The sequence below is a fragment of the Ranitomeya imitator genome, chromosome 2, assembly GCF_032444005.1.
Source record: "Ranitomeya imitator isolate aRanImi1 chromosome 2, aRanImi1.pri, whole genome shotgun sequence".
Taxonomy (NCBI): Eukaryota; Metazoa; Chordata; class Amphibia; order Anura; family Dendrobatidae; genus Ranitomeya; species Ranitomeya imitator.
The window spans coordinates 835,547,141-835,570,343 of NC_091283.1; the positions used below are offsets into that span (position 1 = coordinate 835,547,141).

The 23,203-nt window shown below is 43.9% G+C and overlaps 1 protein-coding gene across 5 annotated transcripts in view; it reads left to right on the plus strand.

Annotated features, from left to right (window-relative positions):
- The first annotated feature begins 9,131 nt into the window (after nt 1-9,131).
- The window catches only part of LOC138667835 (galectin-8-like), a 29,141-nt gene continuing 15,069 nt past the window's right edge, over nt 9,132-23,203 (plus strand). The window contains exons 1-7 of one of the 5 annotated variants that reach the window (XM_069755924.1): nt 9,135-9,592; nt 11,073-11,132; nt 11,866-12,067; nt 14,762-14,881; nt 22,120-22,164; nt 22,619-22,707; nt 22,808-23,009. In XM_069755924.1, coding sequence (XP_069612025.1) covers nt 11,873-12,067; nt 14,762-14,881; nt 22,120-22,164; nt 22,619-22,707; nt 22,808-23,009 — 651 coding nt within the window. In that variant the 5' untranslated portion in view covers nt 9,135-9,592; nt 11,073-11,132; nt 11,866-11,872. Of the gene's footprint in view, nt 9,593-10,954; nt 11,133-11,865; nt 12,068-14,761; nt 14,882-22,119; nt 22,165-22,618; nt 22,708-22,807; nt 23,010-23,203 lie in introns of those variants that run through there. The other 4 variants (XM_069755923.1, XM_069755920.1, XM_069755921.1 and 1 more) reach the window with 4 other exon arrangements.

A 23,203-nucleotide genomic window follows, 5' to 3' on the forward strand; every position in this document is an offset into this window, starting at 1 on the left:
CACAACATCTTCAGGGGGATGAAGGTCACATTTCTTTCCTTTACCAGGGGATAGTTTTCTGTTTGCTGGGAGTCCCGGAACCACCAACGATCCTGAAATCAGGGATCTGGAACCTTGATAATTGGGCTCTGTGGCCCGATCTTGAATGGAGCGGAGGTCCTCAAGCTCAACTTCCACTCATTACATTGTATATGGGGACTGCAGGAAATAGCTGAATGCTGAACTCGGCAGCCCCATAGACAACAAAAGGCTGAGTGAGCACACCTCCGCTCCATCCAGGGTTCCAGCACCTTGATTTTGGGATTGCTGAAGGTGTCAGCAGTCGGTCCCCCAACGGTCCTCAAGGTTTCCTCTATCCATACTTGATTTTCTGTAAATAACCTTTTAAAGAAGTTCTTGCCTTCTGACCATTCGAAAGATTTTGAAGACTTCCTGTCCCTTCTCCGGGAGATTTGGAGCACAACTAGTGAAATAGTTTTTTTTTCACTATTGCTTTCATACTTTATCTTCTAAACCTCCACTTTATCTCTTACACTTTTATACCTCTTATTCTTTAATAATATCTGGCTCAGGTTCTAGGTGTAGATTTGTCAATTAGAATCATTGGGAAACAGTCAGTGCTACAAGTGCAATGGCCGAAAAATTGACCTTTCTACTGTATATCTGTAAAGGAGTGGCCGCCGCCTCGCCCATTACATATCTACTTTATAATAACTTTTGTGCCTGGACAACGGTGGTGGACAACGCCATGGCTCTTTGACCTGATAATGACTCTAGTTTTGGAAGGAAGACAAGAAGGTCTTATATAAGTCAAGGGGGAAAGAATGGGATAGCGACATCATCATCAGTCTTGGCCTTTCTTCTCCAAGTTTTTATATCAGCAAAGACTGTTCTTCACCGCTCCAGCGCTGTCTACTTACAGAATTCCCCTTTGGGTAGGAGACGTCATTGACAGAAGACATCTTGTAGAATGTTTCTCCATCTTTTTCACCTTGTCACTACATCTTTCTTGCTTCGGAACTTGTTAATTCCTTCTGCCTTGTGCTTCTTTCCTTGCTACAAACCTTTCAATAACCTCTTCTATGCTGGGTCACGAATGGTGGCTTTACGACCCTGACAGTTCAATCATAAAGTGCCTACGTGTCAGTGTCTGCCTCTACCCTGTTACATTCCTATTTGATTAGACCAAGAAAAATCTGAGCACATCTGTCATAGAATAACGCACCCAAATACAATTATACCAACAAATGTCAACAAGATGGGGCTCTAAAGTCTCATAAAAGCGAGATCCTTTATTGAAGAAAGTAAAAAAAAAGAATGACAAAAATAGATAAAAAGCAGAGTAGCACAATGGAGGACCACAAATGTATAGTAAAGCTTAGAAGTTGTTTAGTATGCTTCCCGGTGTCTATAGTGTGCATCCCAGTGGAAAATACAAAAACGAAGTATATAACTAACCCCTTTCTGACTTCGGACGGGATAGTACGTCCGAGGTCAGAAGCCCCTCTTTGATGTGTGCTCCGGCGGTGAGCCCGCATCAAAGCCGGGACATGTTAGCTGTTTTGAACAGCTGACATGTGCCCGTAATAGGCGCGGGCAGAATCGCGATCTGCCCGCGCCTATTAACTAGTTAAATGCCGTTGTCAAACGCAGACCGTGGCATTTAACTACAGCATCCGGCCGGGCGGCCGGAAATGACGTCATCGCCGACCCCCGTCACATGATCAGAGGTCGGCGATGCTTCAGAATTGTAACCATAGAGGTCCCAGAGACCTCTATGGTTACTGATCACCGGCAGCTGTGAGCGTCACCCTGTGGTCGGCACTCACAGCACACCTGATTTTCTGCTACATAGCAGCGAACAGCAGATCGCTGCTATGTAGCAGAGGCGATCGTGCTGTGCCTGCTTCTAGCCTCCCATGGAGGCTATTGAAGCATGGCAAAAGTTAAAAAAAGTGAAAGAAAAAGTGAAAAAAATAAAAAAAATATAAAAATTTAAATCACCCCCCTTTCGCCCCAATCAAAATAAATCAATAAAAAAAATCAAATCTACACATATTTGGTATCGCCACGTTCAGAATCGCCCGATCTATCAATTAAAAAAAAGCATTAACCTGATCGCTAAACGGCATAGCGAGAAAAAAATTTGAAACGCCAGAATTACGTTTTTTTGGTTGCTGCGACATTGCATGAAAATGCAATAACGGGCGATCAAAATAACGTATCTGCACCAAAATTCTATCATTAAAAACGTCATCTCAGCACGCAAAAAAAAAGCCCTCAACCGACCCCAGATCATGAAAAATGGAGACGCTACCAGTATCGGAAAATGGCGCAATTTTTTTTTTTAGCAAAGTTTGGAATTTTTTTTCACCACTTAGGTAAAAAATAACCTAGTCATGTTAGGTGTCTATGAACTCGTAATGACCTGGAGAATCATAATGGCAGGTCATTTTTAGCATTTAGTGAAACTAGCAAAAAAGCCAAACAAAAAACAAGTGTGGGATTGCACTTTTTTTGCAATTTCACTGCACTTGGAATTTTTTTTCCCGTTTTGTAGTACACGACATGCTAAAACCAATGATGTTGTTCAAAAGTACAACTCGTCCCGCAAAAAATAAGCCCTCACATGGCCAAATTGACGGAAAAATAAAAAAGTTATGGCTCTGGGAAGGAGGGGAGTGAAAAATGAACACGGAAAAACGAAAAATCCCAAGGTCATGAAGGGGTTAAATGTCCTTGTGCTGATGAGAAGACCTAATTTCTATATGGTCCTGATACCCCTATGGGCGTTTCACCCTAGCTTCTTCAGTTGGCGACACAACAGGAGCAGAAAGATGAGTATGTATAGGTAAGTATAATCAATCAATAGCCAATAGCAACTAATGACACATTGTATGTGTATTTGAATAGCCAATCATAAGGCACATATATTGTAATGAAAAGATGCAGCCTATCATGTGATTTATGTATAATAAAACCACATATAGGAAAGCTTGTGATGGATATAAGTGCTCAAGGATATCCATCAACCAATTGGAACATCGAACTTTACTGGTTATAGTCTGAATGCGTTCTATAGTTTGAAACCACGTTTGTGGCGCATGCGCAGATGGATATGTCACCTGCTGTGAACTTCTGCCCAACGTGACTCCCATTAGAGCATGCAGCATCACCAAGGGAATGATTTCCCTGAAGACGCACGCACTCACTGAACAAGTTGCCCAGTCGGGGTGAAGATCCAGGGAGGCCGGATCCGCGCATGCGCACGTGGAATCATGACATGCGCTGATAAGTCCAAGAAGAAGAAAAGGAACCCACATTGTACGTTGTGATCATGTAACATAAGGGAAAAAAAAGAAACTAATAACTGTATCAGAAACCAAACTGTATTGAATTATATATAAAAGAGTGGATGAAAATGAAATGTGATGTCGATGTAAGAATTATATCTTGAGATAAAGATGTAAAATATCGGTAAATACACTATTGTGAAACTTATGTGCTATTGTATGAATGCGGATAAAGAATATTATTCAATAGAAGAATATTAGTGTGTGTGCTAAAAAACACCCACGTGCATGAAGAGTATGGGAAAGGTAAACAATTTATGATAGTGTTAACGGAACATGAAAGTAAACTGATACATACTGATAGGGAATTTAGATTGTGAGCCCCATCGGGGACAGCAATGATAATGTGTGCAAACCTTAAAGTGCTGCGGAATATGTTAGCGCTATATAAAAATAAAGATTATTATTATTATTGTATATATAGCAGTGATGTAAGATAATAAAAACAACACTCAAGTGTATCAAATGTATCATGTTAAATAGTGATGAGCGAGTGTACTCGTTGTTCGGGTTTTCCCGAGCACGCTCGGGTGGTCTCCGAGTATTTGTCAGTGCTCGGAGATTTCGTTTTTTATCACCACAGCTGCATGATTTGCGACTGCTATACAGGCTGAGTACATGTGAGGATTCCCTAGCAACCAGGCAACCCCCACATGTATTCAGGCTGTCCAGCAGCCGTAAATCATGCAGCTGCATCAACAAAAACGAAATCTCCGAGAACTGACAAATACTCGGAGATCATCCGAGCGCGCTCGGGAAAATCGGAGCAACGAGTTCACTCTCTCATCAATAATGTTAAACAAAAGGGGAAATGAGTGACCTGCGTGCATTCCAATATGCTGACAAAATGCATCATAAAAATGTATAATACATAACATAATATTCATTATGTCTCCTCTCTATAAAAAAAAGTGCATGTGCATAGTACATTCAAATATATATGTATTCTCTCTATAAAAAGTGCAGGTGCATAATAGCCTTATATATCAGCATAGATGTGAATTACTACAATCTTGAAGACTCTTATGTAAACTTATTGATTTAAGACAGTATCTCATTCTGAGTAGACATGAAACATGATATTGACATCCAACAACTATATCATATCACATATGAGCCGATAAAGTCCCATAGGAGCGGAAACACCCAATGGATCTCTTACAAGAAAGAACTCAAAATGTATTCAGTTCACATGTAAAATCCACATATACCATCCTAGATTTTATATATGTTCAGGTGGACATTACCACATGTGGACTGATGGAAGATCCATGGAATATATCACTTCCAACCATAACACGGTGCTTGAACATGTTGGAATCCCGATATTGAATCCCGATATTGAATCCCGATACTGTCTCAATTCACACTATGATTGGAGTCCCAGTGGGTGGAAGTTCACAGCGGGTGAGATGTCCGTCTGCACATGTGACACATGGCATTATAATTGGTTGATGGATATCCTTGGGCGTGCACTTATATCCATCACAAGCTTTCCTATTGGCTGTTCTGTTATATACATAGTATCCATCACATGATAGGCTGTCTCATTTTTGAACGATATACGTGCTTTATGATTGGCTATTCAAATACGTAGTATACGATGTGTCATTAGTCACTATTGGCTATTGATTCGTTATACTTACCTATATATACTCACCTTGTTGCTTCTGTTGTGATTCGTCCCCCTGATGAAGCTCGGGTGAAACGCGCTTTACCGTACATTAGAATACATAGTTCTCTATTGTATTATTCTGCTTTTTATCTATCTTGGTCATTTGCTTACTTTTTTTTATTATTAGGATCTAGTTTTTTGAGTCTATGATGCACCGTCTTGTCGCTTTTTGTTGATATAATTCCTATTTGTATGACTTAGCTGTGGTCCTGAACTCTGGCTATAGCCTCTGGATTTGTCTAATGTGACATAGCTACATAATTTGAAAACAACACGAGTTCATCAAGTTCAGCCTTTCTCGATCTATTGTATTCTGTTCACCACTCGGTGCCATGTGTTCTTAAACTGGCATCAGAAGAGCTCTGTAAACTGTCTCTGCCTCTTAATGTTCCAGCAGGCCAACATTAGTTAGTAGTTAGTAAGTAAGGCCGAAAAAAGACATTTGTCCATCCAGTTCAGCCTATATTCCATCATAATAAATACCCAGATCTACGTCCTTCTACAGAACCTAATAATTGTATGATACAATATTGTTCTGCTCCAGGAAGACATCCAGGCCTCTCTTGAACCCCTCGACTGAGTTCGCCATCACCACCTCCTCAGGCAAGCAATTCCAGATTCTCACTGCCCTAACAGTAAAGAATCCTCTTCTATGTTGGTGGAAAAACCTTCTCTCCTCCAGACGCAAAGAATGCCCCCTTGTGCCCGTCACCTTCCTTGGTATAAACAGATCCTCAGCGAGATATTTGTATTGTCCCCTTATATACTTATACATGGTTATTAGATCGCCCCTCAGTCGTCTTTTTTCTAGACTAAATAATCCTAATTTCGCTAATCTATCTGGGTATTGTAGTTCTCCCATCCCCTTTATTAATTTTGTTGCCCTCCTTTGTACTCTCTCTAGTTCCATTATATCCTTCCTGAGCACCGGTGCCCAAAACTGGACACAGTACTCCATGTGCGGTCTAACTAGGGATTTATACAGAGGCAGTATAATGCTCTCATCATGTGTATCCAGACCTCTTTTAATGCACCCCATGATCCTGTTTGCCTTGGCAGCTGCTGCCTGGCACTGGCTGCTCCAGGTAAGTTTATCATTAACTAGGATCCCCAAGTCCTTCTCCCTGTCAGATTTACCCAGTGGTTTCCCGTTCAGTGTGTAATGGTGATATTGATTCCCTCTTCCCATGTGTATAACCTTACATTTATCATTGTTAAACCTCATCTGCCACCTTTCAGCCCAAGTTTCCAACTTATCCAGATCCATCTGTAGCAGAATACTATCTTCTCTTGTATTAACTGCTTTACATAGTTTTGTATCATCTGCAAATATCGATATTTTACTGTGTAAACCTTCTACCAGATCATTAATGAATATGTTGAAGAGAACAGGTCCCAATACTGACCCCTGCGGTACCCCACTGGTCACAGCGACCCAGTTAGAGACTATACCATTTATAACCACCCTCTGCTTTCTATCACTAAGCCAGATACGACACCTTTCACCTACGACATTATTCAACTGGGTCATTTAAAGTGACTCTGTCACCTGAATTTGGCGGGACTGGTTTTGGGTCATATGGGCGGAGTTTTCGGGTGTTTGATTCACCCTTTCTTTACCCGCTGGCTGCATGCTGGCTGCAATGTTGGATTGAAGTTCATTCTCTGTCCTCCATAGTACACGCCTGCGCAAAGCAATCTTGCCTTGTGCAGCCATGTACTACGGAGGACAGAGAATGAACTTCAATCCAATATTGCAGCCAGCATGCAGCCAGCGGGTAAGGAAAGGGTGAATCAAACACCCGAAAACTCCGCCCATATGACCCAAAACCAGTCCCGCCAAATTCAGGTGACAGGTTCCCTTTAAACTTGGCTGAGGAGGCAGGATATTGCCCTAGTATTAAAGTCCTACTACATCAGTATTCACTAACCCCGCTCTGCTACATTGTTCATTTGTTCCTAGCACTGCTAGATCAGCAACCACTGGAAAAAAAAACTCCTCTATTCTGGTCTTCAATAATCCAGGACGGCTATAATAGCCACTAGTGATTAGCGAATATACTCGTTACTCGAGATTTCCTGAGCACGCTCGGGTGACCTCTGAGTATTTTTTAGTGCTCGGAGATTGTGTTTTCAGCGCCACAGCTGAATGATTTACGTCTGTTAGCCAGCATAAGTACATGTGGGGGTTGCCTGGTTGCTAGGGAATGCCCACATGTAATCAAGCTGGCTAGTAGCTGTAAATCATTCAGCTGCGGAGATGAAAGCTAAATCTCCGAGCACTAAAAAATACTCGGAGGTTACCCGAGCATGCTCGGGAAATCTCGAGTAACGAGTATATTCGCTCATCACTAAAAGCCACCACTACAAACACAACTCCACCAATTTTGTTCACCAGACTTCCAGCACAGCTACATTACTCTGTAAGCGGAACTTTTACTTTCAAGTCATCCGTGCTCCAGCAATGTTACATGATCCGACATAGCTACATTTCTACTATATCATGGTCCATTGTGTCAGCTCTTCTACATCAGTCTATGGTTTTAAAGCTTGCTACATCACTGCTGTTCCAGCTCACCTGCATTAGTCTTCATTGTTACAGTTCTGCTACATCACTCACTGCTGTTTCAGTTCTGCTACATCCTTCTCTGCTGTTCCAGTTCTGCTACTTACGTCTCTGCTGTTCCAGTTCTGCTACATCAGTCTCTGCTGTTCCAGTTCTGCTACATCCGTCTCTGCTGTTCTAGTTCTGCTACATCAGTCTCTGCTGTTCCAGTTCTGCTGCATCAGTCTCTGCTGTTCCACTTCTGCTACATCAGTCTCTGCTGTTCCACTTCTGCTACATCCGTCTCTGCTGTTCCAGTTCTGCTACATCCATGTCTGCTGTTCCAGTTCTGCTACATCAGTCTCTACTGTTCCACTTCTGCTACACCAGTTTGGCATCTCATCTACAGCCTGTTACACATTCGATATTACCTTACCTCAACTCAACCATCTTTCTGCCTTCTGGCGCTACCTGCCTGTGTTGCTTAAGAGCTGCTCCTCTGGACCATGGACATTGGCCTCTGATTGGCAGGAACCAAGCGGGCATCTTCACTGCAATGCATTTCAGGACCCATAACCAGCTGAGCTATGTGCTGGCGTAGGCGACCCTCTTCCTGCACAGGCCCTGTCACTTTTGCCCTGCCCGTGACTCCAATCGTTACACCCCTGCTGAGTCATTTTTGTGTTATGGGTTAGATCCCCTTTGATCTGATACTGATGATATATCTAGTCCTGGACATCCCCTTAAAGAGATTTTCCAACAAACAAAGTTCATTTCAATCAACAGATCTTGGTACAATAATAATAATTTCTACAATTGGATGTGTTTAAATAAAATGTTCCTGTGATGAGATAATCTTATAAATGTGCCCCTGCTGTGTACTGTGTAATGGTCGTGTCTGACCATGCAGGAACATGGTCTGATCATACCACTGCTCCTGGGCAGGGGAGGGGAGAAAAAAAGTATACAGACAGGACAGCACAGGATCACAAATGATTCTTTCTTCAAAGCAAAACGTTGTTTAAAAACAGGCAGGGAAATGTTTTATCTCACAAAAACAATCAGCAGTGATCCCTTGCTGTAATGTCTGAATACTCTTTTGCTCCCCCCCTGCCCAGGAGCTGTGGTATGATCAGACCATGTTCCTGTACGGTCAGACACAACCATTACACAGTACACAGCAGGGGCATATTTATAAGATTATCTCAGCACAGGAACATTTTATTTAAACACATCCGATTGTGGAAATTATTATTATTTCGAGATCCACTGATTAAAATAAACTTTTGCTTGTGGGAAAATCTCTTTAAGTCTAGATTAGATAAGCCCTGGATGAGAGATAAGTCAATCACTGTGTGCCAAGTCCTAATTACCTAATGATGTCAGCAAACACCAGTATCCTGAAACCTGGAATGATCCAGCCCTTGTAAAATCACTTATTGCCAAATCAATAAAACAAGCTGCAATAAAATCTAGAAAGAAAAAAGAAAGCAACAAAAACCCTTCCTATGAGACGTTGGACTTTATATCAAGGTATTTGAGAAAAACGTGAGTTTACACTATAATTTCTGGATCCTCCTGGATTGCCGAGTCCTGAAGGTGCCGTGCAGATCTTACAGGATCCATTGCTAGCACATCTTCGATTCTGAGAATCTCCAGAGGAAAATACCTGTTGGATTTTAATTAATCTTTGGATGTTGCCTTACGTGTGAGCCGAACTCGTGGCTCCAGACCTGTCGACCAGGGCTGAGTAACACAAGGCCAAAATGGTCACTAAAGTGATGGATTAAAGTTTTTTACAGAAGTGTGACAAGTCGAGAGTCAGCAGGTGACACCGGCTGTCGCTTGTACCAATCAATAATTTCCAGGTCTGCCCATTAGGCGGAGCGCTGAATTTCATGCTGCAGAGACAGTTGATAAGTAGCAATCACCTGAAGAACTGCTCCGATCATCTTGGAAGTCAGGAGATATCGGTCTGATACATCGTTCACCATGGCTGACAACCCCGTCTACAATCCCGTGAGTACTGGCATGGTGCTGGTGGCAGCTGTTATCACTGCGATTTCATATTGCTTGTAGAAATGAGAAAATCAAAGAGTAACAAACCAAATTCATGATCAGTTTCCCAACAATTTCGGACTATAGCGAATTGGAAATGTTCATGATTCGGTTTACGTGAATCCCCAATAAATGGCAGCCAGATGGTTGTAGTAGGTCCTTCCTTGACTCTGCATTTTCAGCTTCCCGGTTCTCCACGCAATTCTTTGGTTCTTCCAGTGTTGAAGCCCATGCCGTCAATGGAGGTCAATGCGCATCATTGATACCGCTCACCAAGGGACCCTGCACTGGAAGAACGAAGACGAGCGTGTAGGATCAGGGAGCGGTAGAGCAGCGGAGGTGGGGTACAGATGGGCAAGAACAATGTTTTAGGTTTTTAGACCCCTTCCCTCTGTGTATTATACTTTGGGGTCTGGCAAGACCTCAGACCATAAAAAGAACACGTTTTCACGTCAATCTTGGCAGCTTTGGGACATTTACTTAACACCGCCATGTACACATCGGTCTGAGTCAAAATCCTGCTGAACAATAACAGGTTTGCGTTTTTAATACATTTTGCACATTTTGGGTAGCCTGTGCGCCACACCATGAAGTATGTGCCCCCCTGGCTTTCTGTCTGTGGTGCCATTTATATTATTACAAAAAGCTTTGTAGGCAGAAATAATTTGCAAGTAAAATACAACGCGTGGTCTCAAAGTTTGCACCTTGAGTTTTGCTTTGACCCCTTGGTGACGTCCTCCACACATTCACGGTAGACGTGCGCTCCGCATGTAAGGAGAGAGTCCGGGAGCTGAATTACATGGTCAGCACCAGGGGCGGACGTATCATTGGTGCAACCTGTGCAGCCACACAGGGGCCCAAGAAGTAAGGGGGCCACTTCTAGCTCTAAAGACGGTGGAATTGTGCATTATGATGAACTATTTGGCTGCAGAGGGCCATTATACTAGTTCTTGGACAGGAGCCTTATTCTTTCTGCGTCCATCAGTGGTCAGCGTCTACCTGCATAGGCAAGGTTCTGTTCACAACTCGTATGTAGTATACACCTCATATCAGCAGTGGGCATCATGGTCTACACACAGTCCAGTTAGCAATATTTCGATTGAGGTGTTACATTGTTGACAAGATATTTGGGAGTGTTTCCGTTTCGCCCCCAACCCTCTGGGGTTGCACCGGTTCTCCTGGGAGCTCCCCCAGAACGCCCTCTGTTGGGCGTGCTTCTTATGCCCTGGATTCCAGAGAAAACCAAAGTTGGTAACTATTGTGTTAATGATAAAGTTAATTTTATATTATCATGGCCCTGATGGATAAAGCTGATATACCAAAGATCCCTTTACAAACTGATCCCTTATCATTCCTCTCCTTCCTTACTTCTGAGCCATATGTCTTTTACGATTGTGACCTTCGCTCTCCAGCCCGTTCCTTACACCGCCCATTTTCACAGCGGCATCAAGAATGGCATCGTAGTCGTTATCAGTGGGCACGTCCTTCCCGAGGCCCAAAGGTTCGTAATTCTTTTCTTTAATTCTACAGTATGTTTTATTGATTATTTATTTTCTAAGAAAATCTCTGGAAAGGAATAGGAAAAATAGAAATCACTCCCCTAGTTACCCCAGATTGTTCTTCTCCATTACAGACCTGGAAACGTTGCTGGTGAGAACGTGCACAAGACGCCATGTTACTGCACCTCCATATTCACTATGAAGTGGGGCCTTTCTTTTAGTCCATGAACTATTACCTACAGGAAGATTCTATGCCCCCATTAGCAGACCACACTCCTTTTGAAGACCACACTTTTTTTGCAGAATCCAACCTTTTTTGAAGACCACTCTTTTTGCAGCCTACACCACTTTTCTTACCATGGCCCCTTTAAGACCACACTTTTTTTTAGAATGCACCCCTTTGAAGACTCTCTACCCCTTTTGAAGACCACACCTCATTTTAAGTCATACCCATTTTGGAGACCACACCTCTTTGGTGGCCCACACCTCTTTTGCATACTAAATCCCTTTTGGAGATCACACCCCTTTTCCTGACCACACCCCTTTGGTAGACCACACCCCTTAATGAAGAGTTGTAAGGATGGTTTCTTTAGAAGAACTGCTGCAGAAAACCAAAGACTGTCTCCAAAGTACTGAAGAGGCCCAAATCTTTCCAAGACCGTCTTAGAAATGTCCCCATAAGATGCTATGTTCACCCATATAATCTTATGTACATATTGCTTTTTTTTTTTTTAGGTTTTCCATGAATTTCCAGTGCGGCAGTACTGATAATGACGATATCGCCTTCCATTTCAATCCACGATTCGATGAAGGACTTGTTGTTTGCAACACGAGGGAAAGCAATAATTGGGGGAAAAGAGAAGTCAAGGCCGAGGTGCCATTTCATAGGGGGCAGCCATTTGAAATCCAGATCCTAATTACAAGCAGTGAATACAAAGTAGGTTTATCTGAAGCAAAACTTTTCTGAACTGTTTCGTCTGAACTGGCAAAATATCAGAATATTTTTCCCACGGGGAACATGGAAATGGAAAAAAAAATGGAGATGGCAGAATCATTGTTTTTGGTCATTCTACCGCTCCTTAAAATGGAATAAAAATAAAAAAAAAAATTGTGTGGATCCCAAGATGGTAATAATAAAAACTACAGCTCGTATCACAAAAAAAAATTTGAATTTTATTGGGCAAAAAATAATAATAAAAATAAAAGAGCCCAAAGGGACACATGAACCTGGATCCACAAATTGTTTGCAATGAATTAAACCTTCAGTTATCCTGAAAAGTCATGTGTGATACTCTACGTATCTTAGCGCTGCATTGAACCTTCTCCAAGCTCTTTAACCCCTTTCCGACATTGGGTATAATAGTACGCTGATGTCGGACTCCCTCCCTTTGATGTGAGCTCCGTCGGTAAGCCCACAAATGTTCAAAACAGGTGCCATGTGCCTGCAATAGCCGCGGGTGGAATCGCGATCCACCCGCAGCTATTAATCCCTTAAATGCTGCTGTCAAATACTGACAGCAGCATTTAACTCTTGCTTCCAGCCATTGGACCGGAAATCCGCCCTATCGGTGACCCTGTCACGTGATCACGGGTTATCATCCGTTGGCATGACAACCAGAGGTCTCCTGGAGACCTCTATGGTTGTCAATGTCAGCTTGCTGTGAGCGCCACCCAGTGGTAGCACTCATAGCAAGTGAGTAAGGCTATGTTTCCATGGTTTCCATCGGACACCTGCCCCGTCCAAAGCGCTGCCGGCTTTTGTGTTCATTGAACCATGCGGAATCACCGCATCCTATACATAGAACGGTGCGTCTCCGCAAGATAAATAGACATGCTGCAATCTATAAAGACGCGCCTCATGTCCGTAAACGCAGGGCCACCGGATTCGTGTTCGCACGCATGGTGGAGATGGGATTTCATAAAATCCTCTCCGCTATGCTGCTACATCTGAACGCTGCGGATTGGGCACTGCGGTTGTACAAAGCATCCAATACGCAACAAATACTGAACGTGGAAACATTCCCTAATTCTGCTATATAGAGGAGATCTGATCATCATCACCTCTATGTAGCAGAGCCAATCAGATTCTGGCAGCTACTAGTCTCCTATGGGGGCTATTGAAGCATGTCAGAAGTAAAAAAAATTGTTTTTGGAAATATTTTTTTAAAAATATATAAAAGTTCAAATCACCCCCCTTTCGCCTCTTTCAAAATAAAACAGTAAAAAAAAAAATTCAAACATGCACATATTTGGTATCGCCGTGTTAAGAATCAACCGATCTATCAATAAAAAAGGATTAATCTGATCGCTAAGTGGCGTAGCGAAAAAAAAAAAAGTCAAAACGCCCAAATTAAGTTTTTTTTGGTTGCCACTACGCTGCATTAAAATGCAATAACAGACGATCAAAAGACCGTATATCTGCACCAAAATGGTATAATTAAAAACATCAGCTCGGCGCACAAAAAATAAGCCCTTGTCCAACCCCAGATCACAAAAATGGGGACGCTACGGGTTCTGGAAATGGCACAATTTTTTTTTTATTTTAACAAAGTTTGGCATTTTTTTTCACCACTTAGTTAAAAAAATAACCTAGTCATGTTTGGTGTCTATGAACTCGTAATGACCTGGAGAATCATAATGGCAGCTCAGTTTTAGCATTTAGTGAACTTAGTAAAATATCCAAACAAAAAACAAGTGTGGGAATGCACTTTTTTTTTGCAATTTCACCGCACTTGGAATTTTTTCCCATTTTCTATTATCTATCTATCTGTCTATCTCTCTTGTATCTATCAATCTATTATGTATCTAATTATCTATCTTTCTATTCACAAATAGTTGCTGCCTTCCCTGCCTTGTCTTTTACACTGGCTTCGATAATGCGAGATGATAGCTACCAAGCAATTTCTTATAATTCCGCATGAATTTGATCCAGAATTGAATCGCTTCTCTCTGATGCTAAGTGCTCTGCAGTGCGGTGTGATGAACTTTAGGCCAGGCCTTAGGGTAAAGTCTGCCGTCATTCCATGTGACTGTAGACTTTTGAAACTTTGGATTCTCTGGTGCCAGCGCTAGGTCATGTGACTGCGTGTTTGCAATATGTCCACTTACGGCCACATTCCGACTAGACGTGCCTGGACTCACTCAATTCACTTGCATTGGGCAAAGCTGTACACGTCTAGTCGGCACATGACTTTATGAATGTAAATTGCATATTTGCGGTCACGTAGCTGCTCCCAGTGTTGGCACAGCATGTGCATCGGAGCACCGGTGTGAGCGCCGTGAGGATTCAAAACGCTGCTCTCCCATAGATTGACTGCAAATGTTTTAAGTTCAAGTCTGGACAACCCCTTTAAGTGTCTCCATCTTTATGTGGGGAGATAAAGGGATATTAAAGGGCCATTCTCCATTCAGAGATAAAAAAAAATAAAGAGACCAAAAAGCAGGAAGTAAACAGAGTGTGTGGAAGACTATCTGACTGGCTATGCTGGACATGGAGAGCTATATCACTTATGGAAAACTGTAGTGTCACTTACTTTTCCTAGACACAATTAGAGAACCAGCCTTGACCATTTTATTCTCTCCCTCCTCCATTGTTGCCTTTTTCTCTATCTGATATGGGTCTCTCTTCCAGGTCTCTGTAAGTGGACGTCACTTTATGGGGTACAGTCACAGGATTGCTCTTCACCGGGTCAAAGCTGTGATACTGATGGGCGGCATTAAGCTAACCAAAATTGACATACAATCACAAGGGGTAAGTGAGATCGGACAGCTCCGCCTATACTACCTTTATTTTATTTCTCATTCATCAGAATGTTTCTTATTGGCCTGTTTTAGACGGGCACATTATGGGTAAATGTTAGGCATTATTGTAGCGGTCAGTGTAGATCCTTGGTCATGCGGTCAAGTGCCCAAGTGAGCCAATGATAGGCTTGTTTGAAAGTGGGCTTAGGGTAAGTTCAAACATATTGATAAGAACCCATTAGGTTTTTTTTAATGGAATGCCATGTGTTCCTTGCCCAATCCACATGCCATGCCTCTAACCCACCCAATCCAAGTTCCACACTTCTAAACCCACCCAATGAACATGTCACACCTCTAATTCTGACCTTTCATTGTGCCACACCTCTAATCCTGCTCTATCAATTTGCCACATCTCTAATCCTGTGGAGAGCCTGCTAAGACCATGGGGTACTCAGAACTGGGCCAGTTCTTAAAGGGATGTGTCACGGTGGCAGTGACCCGGTCTGTGGCCCTGGGCATCCAATAAAAGGGGAAAAGTGTAGTGGGAATAAAGTCTAAGGTAGTGTTTGTGATGCCACCTGTGGTAATCAGCCAGGGATGGCCGACGCTGCTTAAAGGGGTCCTCTGGGGATGATGGTATTGCAGCAGAGGTGGTATAGATCTCCATAGGTAGAACTTGATCCCCAGGGCTCTTTGTGTAGTTGGTAGAGATGATAGATGGTGAAGTGCAGGAAAGAACTGGAGGACACAAGGTTGCAGTCTCATTACCTTTTACTGGTGCAGTTCAGGTACAGGTTACAGGTGGTGTTAGGAATCCAGACAGCCTGGAAGCGATTCGGAATCCCCCTAGCCAGGTGAGGTTGGAAGCCTTCCTTACTGCGCTGTGTTCTAAATTCCTTGCTGTCTGAGACTACACACAAGGTCCTCTCTCCCTCTGTCACTTTAGGTGGACACTACCCACATGGCAGGCAACTCGTGCCGTTTTACAGGTGTCCCTTCTCGTGGTGACTCTGGGCTCTATCTGCTGCTGTACCTTCGGGTGTAATGGTGGCCAGGAGACTTGGAATCTCCCACCTGCCGGTTTCTGCTGTGGGGCATACAGTTAGCCCCACAACCTCAGAATTCCAGCCTCCGGTTCCCGAGCTTGATCCCGGAGTGAGCCCAATCATAGATGGTGAAGTGCAGGAAAGAACTGGAGGACACAAGGTTGCAGTCTCTTTACTTTTTACTGGTGCAGTTCAGGTACAGGTTACAGGTTTTTTAAAATCCCAGCAGCCTGGAATTGATTCGGAATCCCCCTAGCCAGGTGGCGTTATAAGCCTTCCTTAATGCGTTGTGTTCTATGTTCCTTGCTGTCTGAGACTTCACACAAGATCCTCTCTCTCTCTGTCCCTTTAGGTGGACACTACCCACATGGCAGGCAACTCGAGCAATTTTACAGGTGTCCCTTCTCGTGGTGACTCCAGGCTCTATATGCTGCTGTGCCTTCGGGTGTAACGGTGGCCAGGAGACTTGGTTTCTGCTGTGGGGCATACAGCTACCCCAAACAACCTCGGATTTCCGGCCTCCGGTTTCTGTGCTTGATTCTGGAGTGAGCTTACTCACAGCTTCACTCCAGTTTCTCTCTCTCTCTCATCCTTTGCTCCTTCTCCCCTCACAGTCTCCAACAGACTGCTCTGTCAGGAGCTGCAGAACCAGACGTCAGCTCAGCTCCAGATCTCCTCTTGACTGACTAGCTACCTTCTCCTCCAGCCAGAATATATTTAGGGAAGCTACCCTGAAATCGAGTTCAGAGCTCCCCCTTCTGGCCTCAAGTCAGAACAGTGTTGTATTTACATGTTACCTGTTAAAGGGATCATCCTTGCTTCCAGGCATAGCATTACCCTCCCCGTGAGGAAGGCAATACCACTGTAACAACCAGCTTCCTGGGGTGTTACACCTGCCCTTTCAATGTGCCACGCCTCTTTCCTTATCCAATGCATGCACCACGCTTCTATCCCCACTTTTAACTTTTTTGTCGAATTTTCGGTTTCTATTCTTTTTACTTGGAAAAAAAAAGCTGAAATACATTAAGACTATGGCATGCTTTGGTTTTAACCGCCTCCCACTACATCCAGTTTTAGCTTTTGGACTTTTGATTTTTCTTACCCTTTTTTAACACTTTTATTTGTACATCTATATCGCCATATGGAAAAAGCTTGTTTTTATCCAAGGTGATTTGTAGTTTAAAATGCCACCATTCATTTTACCAAATAATTTACTTAAAAAAATTCTAAATGTGGTAAAAATAGTGAAAAAAAAACACATTAATTGTTAAGTGTTCATTGTGAATATGGCAAAACAAAACTTACATAGATTTTTTATTTTTTTATTTTATGTTGCCATTTTCTGAGATATACAACTTTTTAAAATCTTTTACTAAAGGAGCAGTACGAATGTTTTTTTTTTTTTTATGAGCCATTGTACTGATTAGTATTATTTTTGGGAACATGCCGTGTTTTTCTAGCTTTTTGTTGCATCTTTTGACGGTTGCGTAGTGTTAAAAAATGGCAATTCTGGTGATTCCATTTATTTATTTATTTTTTGCTTTGCATTTTATATTTTGATGGATCCTAGTGATACCAAATATGTTTATTTTTTATTCTTTTATTTCCTTATTTTTGTGTGGGGAAATACAGTAGGAGAGGAGGGATTTGAACTTATATTATTTTTTTCTAATTTTCTTAATATTTTTAGAAGCTTTATTTTTATTACTTTTCACATTATTTTGTACTCTCCATAGGAGACTTCAACCTGAAATCGCTTTATTGATTGTACTATATACTGTGATATTACTTTATTGCAATAAATAGTGAATACAATGACCTCCCTTGAAGTCCAAAGCTGGTGGTGATGTGATGGGGGCCTTCACTAGGCCCCTATCTACAGATGGAAAGGACGAGCACCTAGCAACAGCCGATGGTTACCGCCGTCCTGGCTTTTAAATGTCATTCGAAACAAGTCTGAATATATTGCTGTGCGCATAATCACTGATGATGGGGTGAGGTCCTGATTGGGACATTGTTTCCCCTCTCTGTGGACTTTTAGTTGGCAGATTTTGGGGTCTTTGTGAACCTCCATGACCTCTTTATTACAAAGATGGATGCAGTTTTCCAGAGTAATGTTAGGCTTCTCAGCGGAAGTGAGGGATGGACACTGTTGTTATGTAGTTGCCCTTTACCTTAGCAAAATGTCATAGATTACCAGATAACCCTTCTTTTCTTTGTGTCACCTAGCAACAGCTCACTTCACTGCCCATAGCAACCAATCAGAACTCAGTTGACATTTTATAAACCCCTTGGGTAAAATTAAAGCTGCGCTGTGATTGGTTGCTATGGCGAAAAAAAGGCAGTATTTCTTTCAGGCCTACTGTGCTCAGTAAATCCGAATTCCCTCTGTCAGCCAATCAGTACCCCAACAATGTGATCATAGGGTTACTTTGACATCTGGAGAACTAACAAAGACCCCAGCATTTGCTGTGTAATACAGATGGAGCAACATATAAAATGCACATCAATAATCTAAGGGGAGAATTCACATCCTCTGAAGTCTTCGCTTTCATTCACACATCCTGTCCCGGTGAATTTCAACTAATGGTGTTGCTATCAGTCCTGCTAAGACAAGTAGTTCCACAAGTGATCTCTGACAACAAAACTGATACGAGTTTCCCTGAACAAACAATCAGACATAAAGCAGCCCTGCTGGGCAGTTAGCATCCAGTAAAAACACACACAAAAAAAAATCAAACACGTGACACACCAGTTTATAACCGACTCTGAGTTTCGCATGTCGGCTTCTTCCCTGGGCAAGTCGGGCCTGCTTACAGGTCCATGATTATATAAGCCATTGACCCCTACAGGATTCCTTCTCCATATAAATGAACCATAATTATTAACTCCTGACACTAATTCATAAAAATCCCCATTTTATGATATTATAATGATAAAATATCTATAAATACACCACACAAAACATTCAGAAATATATTTTAGCTAAGGAAACCAAAACATTCTCTAGTATAGCATCAATAAAAGCATAGTATTATTTGTGTGCATGTGAAAAATATCCATATGAAAAATACCTTCCTCCCATATGTCAAACATGCAGCACACCAGCTACTATCCGATCCTGGGTTTCGCTTGATGGCTTCTTCATGGAACAAGCTGGCCCTCCACATACCATCCCCACCCCAACCTGGTCCTTTGATTGCTTCTCTTCAGTCTTCTCGCTTTGGGTCTTCAGACGCCACTGACTAGGCCTTACGTGGTCATGTGAGGTGTGATGTACATCATTGATGTCCGGCTCATGAGTAAGACTGCTTAGTGCAGTCGAAACGCGTCAACTGGGTTATGACGACCATGTCAATTTTTCTTTTGTATGCACTATATTTTCTTTTGAAAAACAAAAGGAAAATCCCGTCCTGTTGAGCCGGACTCCAATTTTTTCTATTTTCCTTGATGTGAGGCCAGTGTCTGTGCCCCAGGAGGATGAGCATAGAGCTACCAGGTGAGCTGGAATCAAGTTTTTGTATATCATTGACGTTATCGATGTATGTTGCTTCTGATATGAACGCATGGGGCCTAGACAACAGCAGGGTCAAAAAAAAGAAGACACGGACGCCTCTGGAAGAAGAATTAGACAGAAGAGGAGCCAATTGGGAGGACTGGGTAGAGACAGGACATTTAATGAGCAGGAGAGGGGAGGATAAAAGTTACATTTTTGAGAGCCTTTCCGGAAGATTTGATTTGCATCAAATTTATGCAATGCAAATCAAAACCTCTTTCTCTCCAAAATTGAGTAAATTTGCCTGAATCAAAACTGTGGAGATTGGATTCCACTCAAATCACTTTATAACATTTGCAAAAAACTGGAGCCAACATTTTATACTAGCTATTGAACCCGTTCTATGCCCGGGTGGCGAGCATTTATATTGGTATATGGTCTCCATCCTGGTATGTGCTGCTCCATCCTGCGCCCCCATCCTGTCATGTGCTGCTCCCATCCTGCGCCCCCATTCTGTCATGTGCTGCTCCATCCTGCGCCCCCATCCTGTCATGTGCTGCTCCCATCCTGCGCCCCCGTTCTGTCATGTGCTGCTCCCATCCTGCGCCTCCATTCTGTCATTTGCTGCTCCCATCCTGTCATTTGCTGCTCCCATCCTGCGCCCGTTCTGTCATTTGCTGCTCCCATCCTGCGCCCGTTCTGTCATTTGCTGCTCCCATCCTGCGTCCCCGTTCTGTCATTTGCTGCTGCCATCCTGCGCCCGTTCTGTCATGTGCTGCTGCCATCCTGCGCCCGTTCTGTCATGTGCTGCTGCCATCCTGCGCCCGTTCTGTCATGTGCTGCTGCCATCCTGCGCCCGTTCTGTCATGTGCTGCTGCCATCCTGCGCCCGTTCTGTCATGTGCTGCTGCCATCCTGCGCCCGTTCTGTCATGTGCTGCTGCCATCCTGCGCCCGTTCTGTCATGTGCTGCTGCCATCCTGCGCCCGTTCTGTCATGTGCTGCTGCCATCCTGCGCCCGTTCTGTCATGTGCTGCTGCCATCCTGCGCCCGTTCTGTCATGTGCTGCTGCCATCCTGCGCCCGTTCTGTCATGTGCTGCTGCCATCCTGCGCCCGTTCTGTCATGTGCTGCTGCCATCCTGCGCCCGTTCTGTCATGTGCTGCTGCCATCCTGCGCCCGTTCTGTCATGTGCTGCTGCCATCCTGCGCCCGTTCTGTCATGTGCTGCGGCCATCCTGCGCCCGTTCTGTCATGTGCTGCTGCCATCCTGCGCCCGTTCTGTCATGTGCTGCTGCCATCCTGCGCCCGTTCTGTCATGTGCTGCTGCCATCCTGCGCCCGTTCTGTCATGTGCTGCGGCCATCCTGCGCCCGTTCTGTCATGTGCTGCTGCCATCCTGCGCCCGCTCTGTCATGTGCTGCTGCCATCCTGCGCCCGTTCTGTCATGTGCTGCTGCCATCCTGCGCCCGTTCTGTCATGTGCTGCTGCCATCCTGCGCCCGTTCTGTCATGTGCTGCTGCCATCCTGCGCCCGTTCTGTCATGTGCTGCGGCCATCCTGCGCCCGTTCTGTCATGTGCTGCTGCCATCCTGCGCCCCTGTTCTGTCATGTGCTGCTGCCATCCTGCGCCCGTTCTGTCATGTGCTGCTGCCATCCTGCGCCCGTTCTGTCATGTGCTGCTGCCATCCTGCGCCCGTTCTGTCATGTGCTGCTGCCATCCTGCGCCCGTTCTGTCATGTGCTGCTGCCATCCTGCGCCCGTTCTGTCATGTGCTGCTGCCATCCTGCGCCCGTTCTGTCATGTGCTGCGGCCATCCTGCGCCCGTTCTGTCATGTGCTGCTGCCATCCTGCGCCCCTGTTCTGTCATGTGCTGCTGCCATCCTGCGCCCGTTCTGTCATGTGCTGCTGCCATCCTGCGCCCGTTCTGTCATGTGCTGCTGCCATCCTGCGCCCGTTCTGTCATGTGCTGCTGCCATCCTGCGCCCGTTCTGTCATGTGCTGCTGCCATCCTGCGCCCGTTCTGTCATGTGCTGCTGCCATCCTGCGCCCGTTCTGTCATGTGCTGCGGCCATCCTGCGCCCGTTCTGTCATGTGCTGCGGCCATCCTGCGCCCGTTCTGTCATGTGCTGCGGCCATCCTGCGCCCGTTCTGTCATGTGCTGCGGCCATCCTGCGCCCGTTCTGTCATGTGCTGCGCCACCATTGTATTATATGCCCCCCGCTCCAGTGTGTATGCCCCCGAATGCTGCTGCCATATAAAAAAAAAAAAAATACCATACTCACCTATCGTCCGGCTCCACTGCAGGTATGTCTTCAAGAAAATGGTGCCGGAAAGCGCGGACTGCGCAGGCGCCGATTCCAGCAGCAGGAATCGGCGCCTGCGCAGTCCGCGCCCTCCGGAGCCGGGAGCAGAGGAGCCGGGAGACGGAGCCGCAAGCAGCGCTGGAACCGGGAAAGGTGAGTATACTTACCCTCCCTCCTGGCGGTCCCTGACTCTCCGGTGGAGATCGCGGTATGCGTTCAGTGCTTACGCATACCGCGATCTCCCGGGAGCGTCGCTCTGTGAGGCCCAGACTGCGCCGGCGCTTGCGCTTGCGCAGTCTATAGAGGCTTCGGACAGAGTGACGCTCCCAGCGTTATATTATAGATACTATGGATACACTTAAATATATCACCAGTAATAAATAAAATATTTTTGCAAATTTTTCAGGTTGGATTTCATCATCATTACTTTCCAATTGGACAAATACAAAATGTAAGAGCTGCTTATACTATTTCTGTATTTATCGGTGGTTACATTCTGATTGAGGCAAAGCATCATAATGGTTGTACAAAAAAAATGCCTAGAATTGGCTGCAAAAACGAAATTGACGACTCTCGAAAGAAGGGAAGAAAAAATCAAGACGCCTTAGAGGTGTCCAAAATATTTTCACCGAAAATGAATTTGTATCTCAGAAGACATCATGGCCCTAATATTAGAAACCTAGTTTATCTCTGTATTTACCAAGTATATTTATAAACTTCATTGAAAAATAAAAGTCAATGTTGGGCTATACAACATTTTATGGCGTAGCTTTAAATCCTTTGTTCCAGAACTTCAGAAATGTAAACAAAAATGTTTTTTACAAACTTATACCATGGCTTTACTTACTTTCTTAGAATTTTTGACTGTCACTTATATTTTTTTAATCCTAGTCTTAATTTTCCAGTCCGTTCCATTCAGCACCGGTTTTCACAATGGCGTCAGCGATGGCTCCGTTGTTATTGTCCGTGGCGATGTCCAACCTTTAGCTGACAGGTGTGTGATTTGTTTTCTTCCATTACATCGATGCCTTTGAGAATGTTTCTTTGCTCTTATCTAAAATCAATTAAGCAATTCCAGATATATTTTTTTTTAGGTTTTCTGTGAATTTCCAGTGCGGCAGTACTGAAAGTGACGATATCGCCTTCCATTTCAACCCACGTTTTGATGAAGGACTTGTTCTTTGCAACACGAGGGAAAGTAATAATTGGGGTGTGAAAGAAGTCAAAGGCGAAGTGCCCTTTAAAAGGGAACATGAATTTGAGATCCGAGTCCTTGTGACAAACAATGGATACAATGTAGGTTTTGCGCAAGTTACTTTATAAATACACATATAGCATAGACATCTCTTGAAAGAATATCTCAAAATCATGCTTTGTTTTTCTCAAAGTTGGTCGTCTTAAAATCTGTCAAGCCAAGAGTAAAGACAATCAATATATTTAGGGCCTGGGATGAGATTGCTTATGTGAAATCAGGTTTAACTAATTTTTTT